The sequence below is a fragment of the Lepidochelys kempii genome, chromosome 15 (genome assembly GCF_965140285.1).
Source record: "Lepidochelys kempii isolate rLepKem1 chromosome 15, rLepKem1.hap1, whole genome shotgun sequence".
Lineage (NCBI taxonomy): Eukaryota > Metazoa > Chordata > Testudines > Cheloniidae > Lepidochelys > Lepidochelys kempii.
The window spans coordinates 18,411,850-18,433,684 of record NC_136394.1 but is presented as its reverse complement, the minus strand read 5'-3'; the positions used below and the strand labels follow the sequence as shown (position 1 = coordinate 18,433,684).

Here is a 21,835-nt window from a genome sequence, read left to right as displayed (position 1 = left end):
AGGATGCCCTGCGCCCTCCCTTCCCACAAGACCCATCATCAAAATGGAGAGAGCTGCACGGTGGGAAAGCTGCCCTCAGTGCGCTGCTCTCATCATGGATGGAAGTGCTGCAAATGTAAACGCTCTCTGATGCCTGAGGAATGAAATGAGTACACAAACCAGCGCTTTTCTTTCACCGGTTCCCTATCATCGTTGAAAATGACTGCGCAAAAACTCTGCAGGTGTAGACAGCCTGATCCTTGCTCAATCAGCTTTTTGATGAGCTGTTGCTATGCCTAACTCCCTGCCTTGGTCATACCTTAACTATTGTGTCCTCCTCCTCCCTCCTCACTGACTTCCCTACCCCTGCAGTCTGTCCGAAGTAAGGCTTTCAAAAATCTCTTCCTCTCTTACTGCTCTAAACATATTACTTTCATCTTCATTCTCTTCATTCGTTTTCTTCTCTTATCACACCAAGCTCCCACTCATTGTCCCCAACTTCAAGGCTCTACAGAATCACACTCCAGCCTAAATCTCTGTTTTAGTTACCTCCCCCTCATACCCTACTTTCCTCCCCCTTGCTCTGTCCTTATTAACTCCCTTCATCTCCTCTCCCTGTTGGCTTCACATCATCTTTTATGTTGGCGGCTGTTCTTGGAACAGTCTCTCCCGCCTTGTCTGCCAAGGGCCCTTCTTTCATATAGCCTCATGTAAATCTCCTTGCCAATATTTTCCATTTGAATGGATAGCTCCTGTATTACTTTTATCCATCTGAAATGGATTGTAGGCTTCTCTTGGTAGGGACCTCATCTTCTATGCATTTGTAAAGTGCTCTCTACACTTAGAAAGCTCATAAATACTAAGTCATAACAATAATGAGTAACATGCAGTGTATGTTGTAATTCAGTGCTTAGTTTCCACAGAGATAGCAGCATTAGAAATACCTAAGAGAGAGAGTGATATAATTCATATCTAGGGACCAGTAGTTCTCCAGGATTTTTCAAAAACAGACCTGACAGACTCACTGACTAGTTGAGTGACAACCCTCACAGAAGGGCGCGTGGTGCTTAAGGCTGGGGACCAGTCCTTTGCTCCCTGCTCTGCCGGGCTGTGGGGACACTGTCTAGACACAAAGAGACTCAGTCATAGAAGGGAGCAGTTTTTCACATTTCTCTCAAGTCATCCCTCTTTGACCACTGGAGCCAGCGTTCCATGTTCCCCAGCCAAAGTGATAGCCGCTGTAATGCACAGCCTGGGAGGTGATGGTGGAGAGAGATCTGGCAGGCCCCCTTCCCTTTTAATAAATGTGCCTATGTGATCTCTTAAGGAAGTGGTTCCCAAACTGTGGGTCTCAACCTCAAGTGGGGTCATGTCATCATTAGGTGGGTCGTGATCCCAATTGAATAGACAGCCCAAATTCAAACACATCCAGACCTCCTCTACAAAAGGCCATGCACCATACGTATGAGGCCATGCAGTGTGGAGGAGGAGATTTCGTAAAGCACATATTTTTGTAGGCGGCCGCTGGAGGCACAGCATTTGATTCAGCCTGTAGCCATGAATCTAGTGATGTCATTTTAGGGTGGTCGGAATCAATTCTTCTCAAAATGGGGTCGTGCAGTCAAAAAGTTTGGGAACCATTACCTTAGGAATAGGAGGAGAGGGGCATTCTGAGGATAATGGAATGTAATTAGCTATTGGCTTTGCTTTTTAATATTTGCAACCTTCTCCCATCTCTACCTCAGAGTTAGGTGAACCATGCAGGACTTTAACTTCGCCATGTATGAAAGCAAGGGCTTTTCTACGCTATAGAACCTTGGCCAGTATAGTTATCCTGGCAGCTCCCTTGTGCAGATGCAGTGAAAGCTGGCAGATGGAATTCTTCTGCCAGCATAGCTTCACCACCTCCCCCGAAACAACATTAGCTATGCCTCTAGAAAAGTGTTTCTCCCAGCCCGCCCCCAGCCACCATAGCTATGCTGCCAAAACTTTGCAGCATAGACCAGGCCCTAGTAATGTTAAATGCTGTTTGGAAGTTAAGGGCATTTCTATTTAGTTAAAACTAAAGTATCATTCTGTCTTCTCTACCACAGCATGCTGGATGTTTTTCCTCTAACTGTGTTGCTTTTACTTCTCCGGCTCCCAGAGAGTCCTCTCATGTGACGGATATTCCCACCCCCGCCTTTCTTACACTCTCTGAAATCTCAAAGTGCAGGATAAACTAGGAGGATTAAGGGAAAGTTTGAGCCTGGGTTGAGCAAACATGCAGTGATAACTCTGGCCAGCGAAAAGCTGTGGATTTGAGTTTCAGAGCCAAGGACCTCTAGGGCTGATTGTTCTTTCCTAATCAAACAGAGAACATGGTGTCAGCTGTGCATAAATCTCCAGTGTGTTTGCCCCCCTCCATTTAATTGTCAAAAGGCTATAATAAAATGGCATGTACGGTGAAGCATTACCCTATATAGGTATGTAGATTTATATAGAATCCAAACCCCTCAGCACCCCTCACACACATTTACAGGAACAATAGTAAATAGGTTACTTCCTCCACCCCCCAAAGATGACTAGGAAAACTCACTCCCTGACAGAACACTCCTCCCTCAGGTAGCCCTGAACCCCATCAAGTTGCCTCTCTGCAACAGCCAGAGCAAATAGATGCACCTTGCAGCACGGCATGAAGGTTATTAGACATGGGCTCTTTTAGACGCGGGAGGAAGGATCTGGTTCCAAAACCAAGAGCCATGTGTGGGTAATGTTTTGTCACCAGCTCCCTCTCCATGTGGCTGCAGTGTGGCACAAGGTGAGAGGTAGCTTCTCAGGTGGGAATGTCCCGAGCCATTGAGGAACCATATTATGGATCCAAGCCAGCACCTGAAATTCAATCCAGAAGTCCACAGGCCTCCACTACAGATCATGGAACATTGGTATTGTGTGCTGGAGCCACCAAGAAGCACTGCTTACTAGCAGTTGAATGAAAGTCCATCTTTGCATAGAGTCCATTGCAGTGATCCAGTGTACCTTAGGTATGCACCCAGGCTTTGTGAGAATCATGGGTGGTGGGTGAGGCTAGCCCCCTGCCCTGGCTCTTCCAGCCAAGACCCCGCTCTTGCTCACTGCTCCCAGCCCCCGCCCCATGGCCGTTGGGGTTGGGGTTTGAGAGCTCAGTCAGGGCCACAGAGTGGGGCTGAGAGCTCAGCATCAGCCGGGATCGAGCTCTCAGCCCCAGCCAGGACCACGGTGCCACCTTATTCCACCCCTTCCCCCAAAGCCCTGCCCCGTTCCGCCCATGGTCCCACCCCCGTTCTGTCCCGCCCCGTTCCGCCTCTTCTCCCGAGGCCTCGCCCCTGCTCACTCCTTTCCACCCCACTGCGGCCCTGAGACTGGAAAAGCTCTGTGCCCATGCCGTGGCCCCAGCACCATGGTGGGGGGAGATTTTTCTGGAGGCTTCAAATTGGCCAGGGTGAGGTTTGGGGAGGTTAGCCTCCCCCAGCTTCTATTACGGGCCGCCCATGGCAAAAATCACCTACACTCAAGCACGGATGCATACGCAGCCTTACTTAAATAAATGATATACTCTTCTGGACAGGGCTTGTGTCTTCCTGTGCAGCAGGGTTTTCAGCCTGTGCATTGTGAACCCTGGGGGAAAGGTTATAGCTGGGCAGGCCCCTCCTTTACAAGGCGCACAGGAGAAGCAATGGTGGAAGAGAAGGCTGATCTCGAGCAGTGCTTCCTCTGTGAGGCTGCTGAGGAGAGATAAGAGCTCTCTACTCACCAGCACAAACACAGTGCGAGACTCAGCCAGCACAGGGACAGAATCCAGCTTTCCTCTGGCCAGTTGCAAACCAGGCAAGGATGATGTGCTGCCTCCCCCATGTACCTGGGCCAAGTGGGTGAGAAAGAAAGGACACCCACCAGCTCTCTCCAGTGCGACGGGTAGGGGAGAATAAAGGTTGTGCTATGAGGGACAGAGACCCCTCCTCATTGGGGGCTGGTAAGCTGGGATGCAGTGGGGCAGAGAGGTTGTGGGGAGGCAGAGATGGGGATCCCTCAGGTCTCCATGGGCACCTCCCCTCCCAACCCCTTATTGTTTATGTTCTGCGACACACAATAGCTGAAAATGGTCCTGTGACCCAAATCCCACAATCCTTTGCACACAGTTTCACTTCCCAGGTTATGTTCAAATATCCTCAGGGAGGAAGAGTGGACTTGTAGTCCTGGCTTGTGGCTGAGAGGTCTGAGATCTATCCTTGGCTCTGCCGCATGTGCTCTGAGACTTTGGACAAGCCACTCACTCCCTTTAAGACTCAGTTTCCTTATGAGGAAAATACAAGTAATAACCTTCATCACAGGGTGTTGTGCGTCTTAATTCATTAACATTTGTAAAATACTCTGAGGCTAGGGGCAGTAGAAGCAAATGTATTATTTCTTTGGCTTTGATCCAGTTGTGCTGGCATCCCCTGAATTCATTTCACTCTCACTTCTGTGATGGAACAAAACTCTGCATTTCCAAGCGGTGAATGTTGCATGAAACCATTCCTGACACCAGTCTGTGTGTACGGGAAGGTTTTGTAAACCTAGCAGAACTTGTCAGTGAATATGATCTGAAGATTCTAATGGCAGTGCTGTTAGTGCCTTAGAAAATCTCCCCACAAATTCATACTAAAAGTTGGAACCAGACACGTTTCTTCCAGTGGCTTTTGTTTCTAATATTTTACATGGCTATTTGAGCATCGGTTAACTAGCAGGGCAATGTAATTTCCAGTTACATTACTTTCTGATTAGTTATCGGAGCTTAAAAAGTCGATTTCTGTCTCAGCAACATCCCAGCAAGTGGGAGGCTGTGATCTTTTCTGAGTTGCACCGCAAACTGTTGCTTTAGAGAGAGATCTTCAAACTGAAAAAGGCAGATAAGTTCCTAATTCTAACATTTACAGAGAGCAACCATTTTCCTGGGGCTTTCTCCCTACTTACAGGTTTAGCAGGCAGAACCATAGTCCATTTTGCTCTGCAATTCTAAGGGACATTGCTGATTCTTTACAATGCGCTCTTTAGCGTGTGTGTGTGTGTGTGTGTGTGTGTGTGTGTGTGTGTGTGTGTGTGTGTGTGTGTGTGTGTGTGTGAAGGAGATGCTGCTAGCCCCTTAAACAGCCTTATGCTAAACTATACAGTGGATTTGGCTGTGTGCGTAACAATTGAGTGTCGACTTAGCTGAGGATAGAAAATTAGTTGTCCTACTGGTCCCTTCCCCCACTTTTTGTTGTTGTTGTGAACCAGATTCAAACTCATACATTTATGCATTTCACTAAAATGTCAGTACATCATCTAACTGCAGAAGGAAAGAAAACTGTAAGTGGTGAATGATTTGAAATGGAAACAGCATGATGCATACTTAGAAGCCCAATCTGCAAATTAAAGGAGGGAAAAAATAGTATGGAGCAGCCAGCAGGGCATTTTGTTCCAATTCCCAGCGCATCCTTTGGTGTGGTGCTTTGGGTTTCGACACATGGGAGGCTGATGTAACTCTTGCTGCATTGAAGGTGTGTGTATGCCAAAACGAATGGGTGCGCTATTGTGAACTCCATTCACACAGGGTATGAATGTTGATGAAGTGATTGTGACTGAGTCAGAAGGGGTGGCCTGCAGATTTAAAAAGAAGCCAAGATTAACTGTCTGAAGTTGACAAGTTTTGGCTTGATTAGTAGAGGTTTTAATGCATCTCCTAATCTGGTTCAGTTAGCTCATGTGAAAAATTAATAGGGATGGTGAGTCTGCAAAGCATTTGAGAGAGTTTAAAGAACAAGGAGTACTTGTGGCACCTTAGAGGCTAACACGTTTTGGTTTCACAAAAGGTGTGGCAGAAATCTAGCTGTCTAGAATTAGATAGCCATAACTATAGAGTATTTTTGTATGTTGTTTTTTGTAATAGCCAGTTCTTTGCCGTACATTTTTCCATGTGTGTTTTGCGTATTTTTTCCAATAATCAATTTTATTCCATTCTTTAAGGTGCCTTTTTCTTTAACCCCACTAAATTATGTTCTTCACAAATGTACTATAATGTATCCTTTTCTCCGCTCTCAATATTTCTATGTTAACTTTGTTTTATTACACACCATACCAGTGTCTTCAGTGTTTTACCTTCAGTGCATTCTGGCCCTGATTCAAGGAGGCACTTACACACTTGCTTAACTTGAACCACACATTTAAATCCTTTTGACTTAAGCATCCCTATTCAGGAAAGCGCATACGCATTTGGTAAACTTCTTTTCCCCAACAAGGATGCTTTTCTGAATCAGAGCCTCTATGCCTTATTCAATTCAGAGGTTAATACATCACTAGCTATGATACAGAACTGTTAGTGCCAAGCAAACCTTACAGAGCTTGCTTCTGAGATGTTTAGATGTTTGGGTGCTTATAAGTGAAGTGTGGCTTTTGAATTAGTCAGAAGTGAACTCGTTGTCATAACTAGTTCTCTGAAGTTGTTTCCCACATAGCCTGGAGAAAATTCATCCCACTTGAGTCTAACATTTGTTTGTATTGTATAGGAATAGATTGCTCATTGTCAGCTTCTCTCTTAAAGTCGTATTTTATTTAATTTTTTTATTTATCATTTAGATTGCTTTAGAACCTAAGGACAGGTTGGAACCCATTGTGCTAGGTGCTGTGCAAACATATAGTACATTCTAGTCCTTACCGCAAAGAGCGTAAAGGTTTTACTCTTTATTTTTTTCCTCTCCACAGAAGGACATGTCATTAAAGCCTCAGGAGCGAAAGGAAAAATGGGAGAGGCATCCAGGAAAGAAACCACGAGAATCTGAAAACTATGTGTCCGCTGAGCCCAGTGAAAATGGCCATAATAACGATGCCGGGAGCTCTGAGAGAGAGACTGAACGAGGCAAAGAGAGGGTGAAGAAGAAACACCCCTTGAAGATATCCAAGCAGGTAGGGGAATTCTTTTGCCTCTGAAGTGACTGTGTCCTAGTATTGCAAAAAGAAAAGGAGTACTTGTGGCACCTTAGAGACTAACCAATTCATTTGAGCATAAGCTTTCGTGAGCTACAGCTCACTTCATCGGATGCAATAAACAAACTATGCATCTGCTATGCATCCGATAAGTGAGCTGTAGCTCACGAAAGCTTATGCTCAAATAAATTGGTTAGTCTCTAAGGTGCCACAAGTACTCCTTTTCTTTTTGCGAAGACAGACTAACACGGCTGCTACTCTGAAACCTGTCCTGTCATCTCCACTGGTGCCTAGGACTGGGGAATGCAGGATTGTTAATGCATATCTGGGGCTTAGCAAACGTGACACCAACGTGCACGTCATGAGCCAAGTTCCTCTGCACTCTGTCAAACAGTGAATTAAGACTGAGGGGAGCATTATAGGAGTTAAGAAATGAAAATAGAGACAGAAGAAAGGGTTTGTCCCTTCCTTCCCTTGTCGATACAGGTCCCTTGTGCATTTGAAACCAGGCAATGCATTAATACACTCTGTAGTGGTGGTCTAGCTGTCGTCGTCACTCTGAATGCCACAAGCATGAGGAACATGGCCTCAAAAGCTCTTGTCTGAACCAGCTTGTGTGTGTGCTTTTATAGCCAGGGAGGTAAAAGGGAAAGGCACAAGGGGTTGGCAAGCCATTTATCACTTACTGCAGCTCAACTGGGAGATTTGTTGGAGGCCTGAAATGGGCATAGCATAGCAGAGTATATCTAAGAGCAAGCACTTGCTAAGTACCTGTTACCTAGCACCAAATGGAAATTAGCAGGTTGACCAACATATTTGTCCTTACCAAGCTAAGAAGTAATTGTGCAGTGGAAAAGTATTTGCAGCTGTACTGCATAGTACTCCAGAGAAAGGAGCTTATTCAAATAAGTAGGACAAGCCTTCCTTTCTATGGGTGGCGATTTTGCATGCGTCTCAGATGACAACAAAAGTTTAGGTTCTGTGATCATTGTAAGTATTTTTAATTGAATTATAGGTTTATAAGGCCAGAAGGGATCATTATGGTCATGGAACTTTATCCAGTGATTTCTGCATTGAGCCAAATAACTTGTGGTTGAACTTGAGCATGTCTTTTAGAAAGACACTGCACCAAATCTTGAGTTAGACTCTAAGGTCATGCCTACACTTACAAGCTTACAGCAGCACAGTTGTATTGGTACAGCTCATGTAACCGTGTTGTTCTGACGGGACAGAGCTCTCCTGTGTTTACATAATAAAACCAGCTCAACTCGGGGTTGGGTGTGTGTTTTTTCACACCCCTGGGTGACAAGAGTTTTGCCGACATAAATGCTAGTGTAGACATGGCCTTAGTGACAGAGAGTTTACCTTGCAATCTGTTCTGATGGTTAATTACTCTGGCATCTTTTCTGTTTGTGTTTTTGATTTAAAAGATGGATTGCTATTGGGGAGGAGGAAAATACAACAAATGACTTATCTGATAAATCTAGCTTCATTTTTCTGCTTGTGGACATTTTGGTTGCAAATCAATTTCCTCCAGTCAGATTGGCAATGGTTTTGGGTTTTTTGCAGATTTTGAAAACACTCCGAAGTTATCACAAACACTTTGTTTCCAGGATTCATTCAGTATGTGTTATATAAAATTTGAGCTGAGTGACTTATTTATGGTTGCTCAGATTAATCACATAGTATTGTTTTGATTCCCCAGCTGGGTAAGCGTACAGTCATGTCCAGTGCAAATGCTCAACATGTGTGAATTTAAACTTCATTTTCCACAGATATGTGCATTTTACATTTGAAATCTGCTTTCTGTGAATATTTGTGCCATTTTAACACTTTGTTCAGATGTTTGTAGAAAAGGAGTGCAAAAACTGTGTGATTATGGCCAAAGCTAGCTCTCTTTTACTGGTCTCTTCAATCTAACCATATTAATGCTGCAGAGATGTTTCTGCTAAACATTCATTTGGGTGGCAGCTTAGAAAATATTCACTTGCGGGTTAAAACTGCATAAACCAGACTGTTCTTTGAGACGTAAGGTAAAATTCTATCAGTTCTTTGCTGTTTAGGTAAATTCACTCATACATGGAATCTACTAGGCATTTATCCAAAATGCTGCAGGGAGCGAGGCTGGTGATTCAGTAGGTATCACTCATCCCTCTGAGTCAGTAATGAACGAATGCCCCAGCACGATGTACTGGAGAATGTACTGCTGGAGTTGCCATCTTTCAGATGAAATGTAAAACCAAAGTTTCCAACCCTTGTGGTCCCTAAGGCTCTCGTGGCACTTTCCTAGCAACCACAAGGGTAAAAGACCATTGTGTCCTGGCCAAATTCCAGTTTGAGTAATTACATTCTGCTCCCTGAATTTGTCTAATACTTAATTTCCCTCAGTACATCATGAATAATGAAGACATATCAAAAGTTAACTGCATTTTCTTCTGGCTAACATGATTACCACTGGTATTAAAAAGAACGGGGAGTACTTGTGGCACCTTAGAGACTAACAAATTTATTTGGGCATAAGCTTTCGTGGGCTAAAACCCACTTCATTGGATGCATGCAGTGGAAAATACAGTAGGAAGATATATAAACACAGAGAACATGAAAAAATGGGTGTTGCCATACCAACTATAAGAAGACTAATCGATTAACGTGGGCTACTATCAGCAGGAGAAAAAAAACGTTTGTAGTGATGTCAGGGTGGCCCATTTCCTTAAGAAGGTGTGAATAACAGTAGGGGGAAAATTAGCATGGGGAAATAGTTTTTACTTTGTGTAATGACCCATCCACACCCAGTCTTTATTCAAGCCTAATTTAAAGGTGTCCAGTTTGCAAATTAATTCCAGTTCTGCTGTTTCTCATTGGAGTCTGTTTTTGAAGGTTTTTTTTGTTGGAGTATTGCGACTTTTAGGTCTGTAATTGAGTGACCAGGGAGGTTGAAGTGTTCTCCGACTGGTTTTTGAACAGTATCATCTCTTATATTCCCCCCCCCCCCCCAGATCATTCCTACATCTTTTCTTGGTTCATTTTCTGCATAGTCTCTTCTGTTTCTCTGTAGATAGATGTAACAAGCTTCTGTAGCGGGCAGGGAGGTTACATGGAGAGAGTAAAACAAAACCTGTGATGAATGACCCATTAAACACAATTGGCCTTTTGGAGCAAGTCATGTTCAGAGTTCAGTGTATTCTCAATATGGTGCACACCAGTATTTAAGTCTATAGAGATAAGTGCTTATTGCAAATATCATCTGTATTCTTCTTGGTTGTTAATGACTCGATTAGATGAACTATGCTTTGCTCAGGTGTAACAAGTAAAACCATTTCTCCCTTAGCACAAGCTTTTTGAAATTTATATTCAATTATGCTTTTTTTATAACCCTGCTTTCTTTTTTTGCACGATTTTTATAGCCATGACATTCACACCCAGGTCTAATATCCTCCAAGTTCAGGGCTGTTATGTTTCAAGTCCACTCTAGAAATAATGGGCTTGATGTACATTTTCCCATGTTTTTAGGATGGTTAGGATCTGAGGTTCCAGTCTGTGCTCATCCCTAATTTGGTAAATTTACTATAACACAAATAAAAACATGCATCAATACAATTAAAGACACTGCTGGTCTGCTTGAACCCTCATGCTCTCTCTCATCCCTTCTCTCTGCTAAGCTATTGAATTGTCATCCTTTCTGTGAAGCCTCCTTTAATAGATCAAATTGGGCATTATAATTATGGCACTCTGCTAATCCTTGTAGAGAGGTGCAAAGTGGTAAGCTGATTTGAGTGCCAGGTTGTCTGGTTTGTTTAGGAAATTAGATTAATACGTCACTCTTTTTTCAGCAAAGAAAATGTCTGAATTCCTATTTACCTCTGATTATTTTGTTCTTTTTTCACTTTGGGATATGAAGAAAAGGGGGCTGGTAGAGATAATCTACCTTTTCCAGACCACAGCTCCAACCATGTGTGAAGTGGTTTAAAAGTTTTACATCCTGCAGTAACCACATAGAGAGAATGCAGGGCATTGTGGGCATTTTGTATGACATAGGGATCATTAACCAAAGATTTACATGGCTGAGGGTTTGTTCTATTCTGCTCTGTCGCCTCCCCCCCCCCGACTTTTTTTGCTACTGCATTCATAGCAGGGATGATGCATCGCCATGTTGGTTTAAGACAGCTGTGTCAGAACTTTTGCTCTCTGAATGATGATGATGAAGATCTGGGATATCTAAAGAAATGAGGGATTGTCCAAAAATACAACAAACTTTGAATGGGGCTAGAACCCTCACACAGCAGCACCTTCTTCCCCAAAAGCTGGATAGAGACAGTCCCACCCACAAAAAAGACAACTTGTTTCTATTTCCTTTTCCTCCCAGCCTCTCCTCTCTCTCAAACCATCTGTATCCCTGTTCATAGGTTTGGGGAAGTGCTCTGCACTACAACCAAAGACGCTGGAAATTAATAAAATCTGTTAAGCCATCTAGCCCATCCCTCTGCAAGGGCTGGTGCATCCCCTACACTATATTTTTAAATGAGATTTGATGAAGTATGAGGAACGTGGTCACTGTTGCTGCTGTTACTACAGAGAATTCTTTCCTGGGTATCTGGCTGGTGAGTCTTGCCCATATGCTCAGGGTTCAGCTGATCGCCATATTTGGGGTCGGGAAGGAATTTTCCTTCAGGGCAGATTGGAAGAGGCCCTGGGGGTTTTTTGTTTTCCTCTGTAGCATGGGGCACGGGTCACTTGCTGGAGGATTCTCTGCACCTTGACGTCTTTAAACCATGATTTGAAGACTTCAATAGCTCAGACATAGTGAGAGGTTTATCGCAAGAGTGGGTGGGTGAGATTCTGTGGCCTGCGTTGTGCAGGAGGTCAGACTAGATGATCATGATGGTCCCTTCTGACCTTAATATCTATGAATCTATGAATCTTGAGAGGCTGTTCCATAACCCAAGAGAAGAGAGATCTTCTAAGAAAGATTCCTGATATTCCTGAAAACGGTCCATCTTTATTTTGTGTTTTGTTAGTGTAGGTGATAACCCCTTGCACTGCCCTAAAAGACTTTATTCTATCATCTCCTTAGCTGTCCCTTAGTCAAACTGTGTATATGTCTCTCTTTTCCTTCTAAATCCATCTGTCCACCCCTCTGACCATTTTTGCTGCTTTCTTTTTCTGCTGAAATCCTTCCATCTTGCTAGTCTCTGTCTGGAAATGAGGTGCCTAGAAATGAGTGTAGTTAATGTAGCTGCTGTTGCACCAAGCATTGTGACCCGGTGGCACTCTGTATGCAGCCCAGAGTTGTGCTGGTCTTTTGTGCTACTGCATCATGCTGCCAAAAACAAGTTAATAGAAAAGAGCTGGTGCTGCTAAAAGTGAGCTAGCCACAAGCACTGAGGCCAGGCAAGTCAGAAGTAGTGTATTGTGTTGAACATGTTTCAGAGTAACAGCCGTGTTAGTCTGTATTCGTAAAAAGAAAAGGAGTACTTGTGGCACCTTAGAGACTAACCAATTTATTACAGCATGAGCTTTCGTGAGCTACAGCTCACTTCATCGGATGTTTGTTTATATACTTCTGTAGTGACAATGGGATACTCTACAGCAAGCAGCCATTCAGCATGGAGATTACCATTTTTCACCTCTTCCTTCTCTTTTACTCTCACCATTGAAAGGTCCCAAGGTGAGAAGGCGTCACAAGAGGCTGAGTAGAGAAAAAGAGGTGTCATTAACATCTTTGATGTGGGTGTAGTGCACGGCTTATGAGTGGTGCTGGGTTGGGACCATTTAGAAAGCTGAAATCCCCATTGTCCACGGACAAGATGCAGTGTGGCATGTGAGAGTGCAGAGCCACCAGTGGGACTTAACCCTGTCTTTTGGGGACCTGCGGGGGAAAGGAGTTAGTTTCCATGTCCTAGTCGATGTGCAATGAGATCGTAGAACTAGTATGATAATTACAGGTTTCAGAGTAACAGCCGTGTTAGTCTGTATCCGCAAAAAGAACAGGAGTACTTGTGGCACCTTAGAGACTAACAAATTTATTAGAGCATAAGCTTTCATGGGCTACCACCCACTTCATTGGATGCATAGCATGGAACATATAGTAAGAAAATATATATATAAACACACACACAGAGAGAGAAAGAGAGAAGGTGGAAGTTGCCATACAAACTGAAAGAGGCTAATTAATTAACGTGCGCTATTATCAGCAGGAGAAAAAAACTTTTGTAGTGATGATCAAGATGGCCCATTTAGACAGTTGACAAGAAAGTGTGAGGATACTTAACATGGGGAAATAGATTCAATGTGTGTAATGACCCCAGCCACTCCCAGTCTCTTGTCAAACCCAAGGTAATGGTATCTAGTTTGTATATTAATTCAAGCTCAGCAGTTTCTCCTTGAAGTCTGATAATTAATGCAGGTTGTCATAGGGGCTCTTGCTGGGTTGGAATCTCCAAATGAGTTTCACATGTATTTTTGTTTACTTGCTTGTTTAAATTACTTACAGCAGGGGTGGCCAACCTGTGGCTCCAGAGCCACATGTGGCTCTTCAGAAATTAATATGCGGCTCCTTGTATAGGCACCAACTTTCCAGTGTGCCGGGGGGGGGAGAGCTCACTGCTCAACCCCTGGCTCTGCCACAGGCCCTGCCCCCCACTCCATCCCTTCCCGCCTCCTCCCCTGAGCCTGCCCTGCCCTCGCTCCTCCCCCACAGAGCCTCCTGCACCCCACAAAACAGCTGATCAGGAGGGAGGGAGGGAGAGGCGCTGACTGGCAGGGCTGCCGGTGGGTGGGAGGCACCGGGAGTCGGGGGAGCTTATGCGGGGGCTGCTGATGTATTGATGAAGTGAGCTGTAGCTCATGAAAGCTTATGCTCAAATAAATTGGTTAATCTCTAAGGTGCCACTAGTACTCCTTTTCTTTTTGCGAATACAGACTAACGCGGCTGCTACTCTGAAACCTGATGTATTACTGTGGCTCTTTGGTAATGTACATGGGTAAATTCTGGCTCCTTCTCAGCCTCAGGTTGGCCACCCCTGACTTACTGGCTTTTTGTAGTGCTCATCACCTTAGTATCCCATGCACATTAATTAATAGGCCACTAAATAGCCATGAGACAGTAGCCACTTCTAGTCACAATTGACTTGGCATAGATTTGAACAGAACACCTAGAGGTGAAAGACTCTCTGTATCCCCACCAGGCCTCTGACATGATATGTGCAAATAGATCAAATGGTCAGATAAAAATTGTGTTGACAATATGCTTTGTGCTCAGACTTTATTCCCTACCCCTTTTTGTATTGTTGGTAAAAATTAAGAATATAATTAACAACCCATACAGCACAGAATGTTGGTGTGTTTTATTTTGTTTTTTCTTCATTTCACTGCATTTGAACAGAGAAATTAGACAGATCAGTTTCTTGGTGGTTTCACCTTTTTCTTTAGCAGATTCTGGCATTTGTTTTCACAGAACATTTAAAAACAAAACAAATGAAAAACTGTTCTGGTAGCCTCTTTTAATCAAACATTTCTGTTTGTATTATTAGAGCTTCTAAAATCAGGTCCACTTTTTGGTCTTTTTTTGGTTGTAAGTATATAAATCTAAATTTTGGCTTAAAGCTAGTTGGGAGCAAATCTTTTAATATGCATATGTGATTACTTTGAGTTACACCATTAATTGGATACTTATTAGCAAAAGAAAGATTTTACACTTTGGTTAAGATGCCTGGAAATATCCAGGGTTGTTGACTGAGTTTGCAACCTTGATTCCCTTAAGCTTGTGCCAAGCAGACGAAAAAGCACTTAGGGATTGATTCTGTAAGGTGCTGAGTACTCTGACCCCAGTGCAGCAAAAGACTGACCATGTTTGCGCTTAAGCATGTGAACAGTCCCATTGGCTTCAAAGCCCTTAATGAGGATACAGAGCAGGGGACCCTGTCACAGGGGGATTTTCATTGGTGGTCCTTAGTTCAGGCTGAGAGCTGCTACACTATGAAGACACAGATGGTCTTCCCTTATTCTCTCATAGTAATCTGTGAATACGGAGAGTTCACAGCTGCCTGCGGAACCACTGGGGAGGCCCAGCGCAAAGTACTAAAATGGGCAATACAGTATTTAGTCATTAGGTTTGCTAATCCAAGGCCTAAAATCAGCCTCATTTCAATCAATAGCAGTCTGTTTGCACTGTTGGGAACTAATTTAAAAGTCTGCTTTAAGTCCTGGTTATGCACTTCGTTTTCTGTTTTCTGCATCGAAGTGTAGGGAAACAATGGGCATAGCACAGCAGTGGCAGCAGTTTAAAAAAAAAATCCATTGTAAATAAATACTGTGTGTTTATTTTCCAACTCAAATCTGGCTAATATAAAGATGTGCTGTTACTTTAAAAGATTTTAAAGATTCTTAAAGGTTTTAAAGATTCTTGAAGTAGGTGTGGAGGATAACCCTACTGTACATTAGAAAGAGAGAGCTAGATGGTAAGGCTTTGCTTGTCTGATATACCTCTAAGTGCATTACAAACCATAAGCAATTCAGGTTTCTAATAAAAAGAAAAGGAGTACTTGTGGCACCTTAGAGACTAACCAATTTATTTGAGCATGAGCTTTCGTGAGCTACAGCTCACTTCATATCACCGTAAAGTACACAGTGGACAACTTCATCTGTCGCTGAGATGGAGCCGCCTCTTCTGTGGAATGCAGGAACTGTTTTAACAGATTTCTGTTACACTACACATCAGGCCAAATAGTGGGGGGGGGGGGGGGGGAGAAGCCATATCCACTGGAAACTAATTTAAGGAGGCACAGTGTGGTTATGTGAATTGGCATGTAGCCAGGACACTCAGGTTAGAATATATTCAAAATTTGGAATGTTTCCAATTAAAATTGGAAGCTCAAATCAAAAGGAGTTTTGAGCTACCTGTTGTTCAAGAGGGTTTCTTCTGCGAAGTGGGGTCCTGTGTGTCTCTCCAGATCCAGTCCAATTTTAAACCACCACCGACCCATCCCCTGGGCCCTGCGTTGCATCTGGCATGATGTACACCGAGAGGAAGGATTACCTTGCAATTGAGAAATAGAACTGAGGATCAGGAGACTTGGGTTCCATTCCCAGGTTTGCTGTGGATCCTGAGCTCCACTCTGCTCTCAAGATATCACCATTGACTTCAGTGGGTTCTGGATTAAGCAGTTAGACTGTGCCTGCAGTGCTGGATTCCCCTCCCGCCCCTGCTCAAAAACTCCCACCATTGCTCCCACCAGTTCAACTCTGTCAGCGGCAGTATCAGCATTAGCACTGGCATAGAGAAGGTTCCAGAATGGGTGACCAGATGTCCCGAATTTATAGGGACAGTCCCGATTTTGGGGACTTTTTCTTATATAGGCACCTATTACCCCCTGCCCCATGTCCCAATTTGTTACACTTTCTCTCTGGTCACCCTGGTTCTGGCATTTTAACATGTGTGAAGGAAACCCCGGGAGTTAAGATGCCAGCAGCCACCAACACCATGGCTATTTTAGTGCTCCCAGTGTTACCTGGGGTGGAGCTCAACCAATGGTGGCAACTTTTAAAAAAATTATTCCTAGCGTAGGCAAGGTCTTAATCACTGTTTCCTCATACGTAAAATAAAAAGGACTCTCATACAGCAGTGGTGAGTGTAATGACCTAAAGGGAAAGTACCCAGGCATTGGTGAGCTGAACACTTGGGAGAAAAGATATAATAGATTCACCATTCCTCTCCCAACATGCCTTCCTCAGAACATCAGCAGAGACCACAGATCGGGCATAACAGGTTAAACAGAGCCTCAGTCTTGGAGCAGAATATGTAGTTGTTTGCTAAGTAGATGTGAATGGATCTCATTACAATGGCTTATTTGAAATTAAGAGATATAAAGGAAATTTCATCGCTAACAACTTTTATGGCATCAGACTCCATAAAAAGGTGGTTGGTGGTCATTGCTTACATTGTTCTAAAAGAAGAGCTAAATGGTTTGTAATTTAGAGAAGTGGATTTAATTACATGAAGTAATTTACAGAAAGCTATAACTGCTTGTATCTGTCTCTCTCGTATTTAATTGGCTAGTGCAATGCAAAAGTACTTTGACTTTTTTTTTCTCTTCAAAATCTTTCTTTTATTGATATTTGCTTTGGGAGTGGGGGAAGGCAGAGGGTCAGAAGTAGCACTTTGAAATGAAAGGAAGGGAAAAGCGGCCATTACATCTGTGTTGTTCTCTTCCATCTCTTCCCGTTCAATACTAGGCATGCTTCCTTAATGCAAAAGGACCACCATGATTCCACCAGCTCCAGTGACACTGCATGCTGCCAGCTGGTCCATGAACTATGCAGAATCACCAGCCAAAGCTCTTGCAGAGTGGACGTGCTGCAGACAGCAGGTGCTATTGCAACCTGGAAGCTGCAGGAGTAAACCTGCAGTGGCTGCATGGTTGGCAAAAAGAAAAGGAGTACTTGTGGCACCTTAGAGACTAACAAATTTATTTGAGCGTAAGCTCAATGCATGGTTGGTTGCACCCTTGTTCTGACTTGGCAGGAAGGAAGATTCTAGTGCAGATGTGCACCTTCATTCGCTGGCCCTCATCCTCTTTTAGGTAGCTCTTTTATGTACCAGGGTTGAAATTCCTTAGGGATAATTGTAACCGCTCTGTTCTTATACCTTCTTGGGCTTTGCACATAATATCTTCAGGAAAAAACAAAGCCTGAGAACAGTAATGGATCAAATGTGGCTCTTTAATTCGTGAGTAGCCTTAATTCAGGCTGACCTCAGGTTCTTTTGTCTGCAAAACAAACATAATCAACACCAACAGGGCAATATAGTCTGTCTAGGTTTTTATGCCATGCTGTTCACTGGGATGACTGATTCATCCATCCTGTTCTAATCTGCACTCTGGAAACAAACAAAAGAGATACAGCCCTAGATGGGTCACTGCTGAGAGAGAATTAAATATATTTTTCTAAAGCACTGTGAGTTATTTCAAACAGGCGGAACAAACTGTGCTTATTTGTTGCTAACCAGTGATCCTAATGTCCACAAAACGCTGTGAGGAATGTGAAGGTTTTACATGTCTGAATCAGTGCATCACGAGCTAGGGCAGAAGTGATGGTGGTTGCCAGTTCTTGGGTAAAGCCTTTTAATGATGTTTGTCCAATTCAGTTGGGTTTTCTTGTGGAAGCATATCAAAGAAGATGCTGTTTTCCATCGTGCAGTGTCACTGTCCTCGCAAAGTGCAGCCTCAGGCTGTCTTGCAAACACCCCCTCCCTGTCTCTCTCTCTCTCTTTCTCTCTCTGCATTGATTCCTCCGGGAGCTGATTTTCATACTGCAAACTGATGGATGGTTTACATGAACTGTTGAGAATATGCACAGCTTGAATAAGCATGTCTTTGATTTGAAGACATCTCTTAGGTAAAATAAGCACTCCTTGCTCTGTGGTCCATCAAGCCAGGTTACTTGTAGTTGTAGGGATGATGCCTGAGGGCTATTTATTTGGCTTAGCCAGCATTTGAAGCCCTTGGTATTTCCTCTGCAGTTTTATCTAATAGAGGGAAGTTTAAAAAACTAAAATAAAATCATCAGGGAGTTTGAAAGCCTTTAAGCTATTCCAAACTTGCTGATGGATGGACTCCTGGGGGATAGTCATATGTGTACATATTTGTAACTGAGAGATGAAATATGCCCAAAGAAATGATCACTTGAATGCGGCCTCTTTGCTTTTAAAATTCTAAATGGATTTTCAGACTCTTTTTTTTAACAGGTTAGACTTTGGAATTAATTTGTTCATAAAAATAAATCCCACCAAGAAGCATATTTCAAGTGTTAAGTGCCAGGAATGAGTCATATAAACCCCACTGTTAATGGGAGTTGGCCTGCTTCATTCTTCAGTCCCCCTGTTGAAAAATGACCTCGCAAGAGTTGCCTTATGAGCATAGGTGTAACATCGACAGACCCTGGTTGTCAGTGGGTGCGATCGAACCTGGGACCTCTGGAGCTTAATGCATGAGCTAAAAGCCAACTAACTGCCTGTTAGCTAAGGCTGTAGAGCAGACTCATTTTAACTCTCTCTCTAAGTGGTCTCGATACCACTAGATAGGACAGAACACTACACCCAGAGGTTTGTGGGTTACACAGGCTTTTAGTAGCATCATCTTTTTCCATTGTTTCTCTCTGATTAGAGGTGGTTCAGATAACACAGCAGAGTGTCAATGTTAGCTGCTTGGTGCTGAGTCCAGAATTGTATTAGCACCCAAAGTCGGAGCTTCAGACATCAGGCAGCTAAAGGTTAGTTAGCAAATCCTGCTACTTGAACCCTCCTCTCAGGCTCCACTTTCTCCATGGTGGCAGTTCAGTAGTTTGAGTCCAGAAGAGGGGAATGAGTGACAGAGGAGCTCCATCCTTCATCCGTTGTACATCCTGTGTGGCAGCGGCATATTAACGCCTAGGCCAACAAATTTGCAGGGGTGGCAAATTTATAATCGCAGCCAGAGGCTGCTTCCCCCGGTGCCGGTTCGCGCCCTCCGCCCCTGGCCACGCCCCAACTCCACCCCTTCCCCACCCCCTCCCTGCCCCTATTGGTCCCCTTCCCCAAATCCTGAGCGCGCTGTGTTCCCCCCCCCCTTTGCGAAGCTGTTTCGCGCACAAGCACTGGCAGGGAGCGGGGAGAAGCAGGACCCAGCGGCGCGCTCAGGGGAGGAGGTGGAGGCGGAGCAGAGGTGAGCTGGGGCGGGGGGAGGAGGGGGGCGATTATTTCTGGGCCTATGGGCAGCAAAATCATTAATCCGCCACTGCTGTGTGGGAGAATGCTGAAGGATAACATGAGTTCCATTTAGATTTTTCTAATCTTTCCTCTTCTGACCCCTTCCTGACCCTTGGACAATGAGCAGCAAGTAGAAGATAAATTGCCTGTAGGAGCAAACCTCACCTACCAAACTCTGTGGCGTGACGTAAATCAAGGAATCTAAGGATGGAGTAATGCTAACCTTCTGAATGCTATATACAGTCTGAAGCGTTGGAATCCTGTAATGAATTCCTCTGATTCCTCTACACTGCAGGTCGTACTGCAGCTGTCTAAGAGGGGGGGATGGAGCCCATAACATTATATTTCTATAGATTCTGGTAATTTGCATGTTGTAATTTGTCTTGACATTTGTTAGCTGTGTTGTCAGTCGCGTGTCTGGAGCTGAAATCTCTGTTGGGACATCAAGCTGAGATAGTTCATCTCGTATCAGATAGGTGTACTCCTGTGGAGGGAAAGACAGTGACTTATTGTTTTAAAACACAATGTGCTGGGGTTTTTTCTCATTTATACGGAGCAGTTTCTATTCATAAATGGTTTTCCATGGTGCTGACAGAATAATACCAAGGGAATCCCAGTCCGGTTACAGGCATCCCATGTCTTTGTGACTGACTTTATTTGTTTTGTTACTTTAGGTTTGTAGCTGATGTTTTATTTTTCTTTCCAGTACATGAGGACAAAAGTAAAAACCATTCTGGCCTTTGCTTACCACATAGCACCTAAGAATAAACCTTAAACACCATCTTTTGCTATGGGAGGGAATAGGAAGTAGATTCACATAAGCACTAACCTGCTCTTAAAAACAAAATCACCAATGTTTTTCCCCCAACCAATCAGTGGTTGACAATATGGTCCCTGGCACTGGTCAGAGGGATGGGATGGCATAAAGACTGCCTGCCATTTTGTCGTTCCCCACCCTCCTCCTCCCGCCCTTTCTCCTCTCTTGCTTTCCTTGTGGCTCAAGTTTATAATTGAGTGTTTGACAAAAAAGTGTTTACACACGGTGTTTCTAGTGCGTGACTGCCTAGCTGAGGGGAATAACAATTTGAGTCTGAACTTCAGCCTGTCTGTCACTGTCATCAGCAGTTTTGCTCTCTGGCTTGGAGAGGCAGGTTAAAATAGTTGTAGGGATGTGCAGTGACAAGCATGCTCTCTCTGAGATACGCAGATGGTCACATGAATTTCCAGTCAATGGTTTGTTGTTGTGATAGCTTTTTTTTTCTTTTTTTTAAAAAGGGTGAGTATATTTGCTCATGTGTTTTCCAAGCGTTTGAAGTGAAAAGATTTGTTGTGCAATGTGCAACTTAGCTCAGACGTGATTTGCAGTGGGCAAGTCACCAAGCACTTAGGGGCCATGCCCAATTTTCATAAAATGATTACAGCTCTCTTCATACAGGAGTGGAAGGGGTGGAGAGTGTAGGTCTCATTATGCAGTGCCTCTCCTGCTGTATGCAGGGCTGCACCAGTTTGAGTGTTTAGGAACACCCCCTACCTCTAAGCAATATTTGTTGCTGGCACCTTCAACTTTTTCTCTTATTGCATATGCTGCGTTCTTGACCAATGTGGCGGTTCTTGTTCCCCAACCCCAGGATCTTAGCAACTAATGGATTTGAAAGAGGCCACTTACGAGTGCTTCTCCTGCATTTATCCAGCAGTGTGGGTTCTTGTTCTGGAAGTTGCAACTCACAGGTACTGGGAAGTTATGACACTCTTCTTCTTCCCTTATATTATTAAATAGTAAGTAGGTCCTGGCTAGATGGGAGTATCCTGGTATGCAAAAGGTGAGAATTGCTGTAGTAGGGGGTAGAAAGAAAGCTCTGAGAATAGTTTTGCAGTTTATGCCCTCTCTTGTGCACTAACAAGCACGCTAACTCTGTCACTCACTCACTCACTCACTCACTCACTCACACACACCCTGCCTGCCTGCCTGCCTGCCTGCCTGCCTGCCTGCCTGCCTGCCTGCTCTCCATATGCTTGGGAAGTGACAATCCCACATGGCAATCAACCATCCATCAGTGTCACTGCACTACTGCAAACCCCTAATGTAGACAGGCAAAGCGGCCACTGTAAGCTGTGATTTGCATCATTGCTGATTACCACAGTTTCAAGACTTTACCT

The 21,835-nt window shown here is 43.9% G+C and overlaps 1 protein-coding gene across 11 annotated transcripts in view; it reads left to right on the top strand.

Annotated features, from left to right (window-relative positions):
• The window catches only part of FBRSL1 (fibrosin like 1), a 763,476-nt gene that overhangs the window by 209,023 nt on the left and 532,618 nt on the right, over window positions 1-21,835 (top strand). For all 11 annotated transcript variants that reach the window (XM_073313631.2, XM_073313632.2, XM_073313638.2 and 8 more), the window contains exon 2: window positions 6,718-6,918. In XM_073313631.2, coding sequence (XP_073169732.1) covers window positions 6,718-6,918 — 201 coding nt within the window. The remainder of the gene's footprint in view (window positions 1-6,717; window positions 6,919-21,835) is intronic.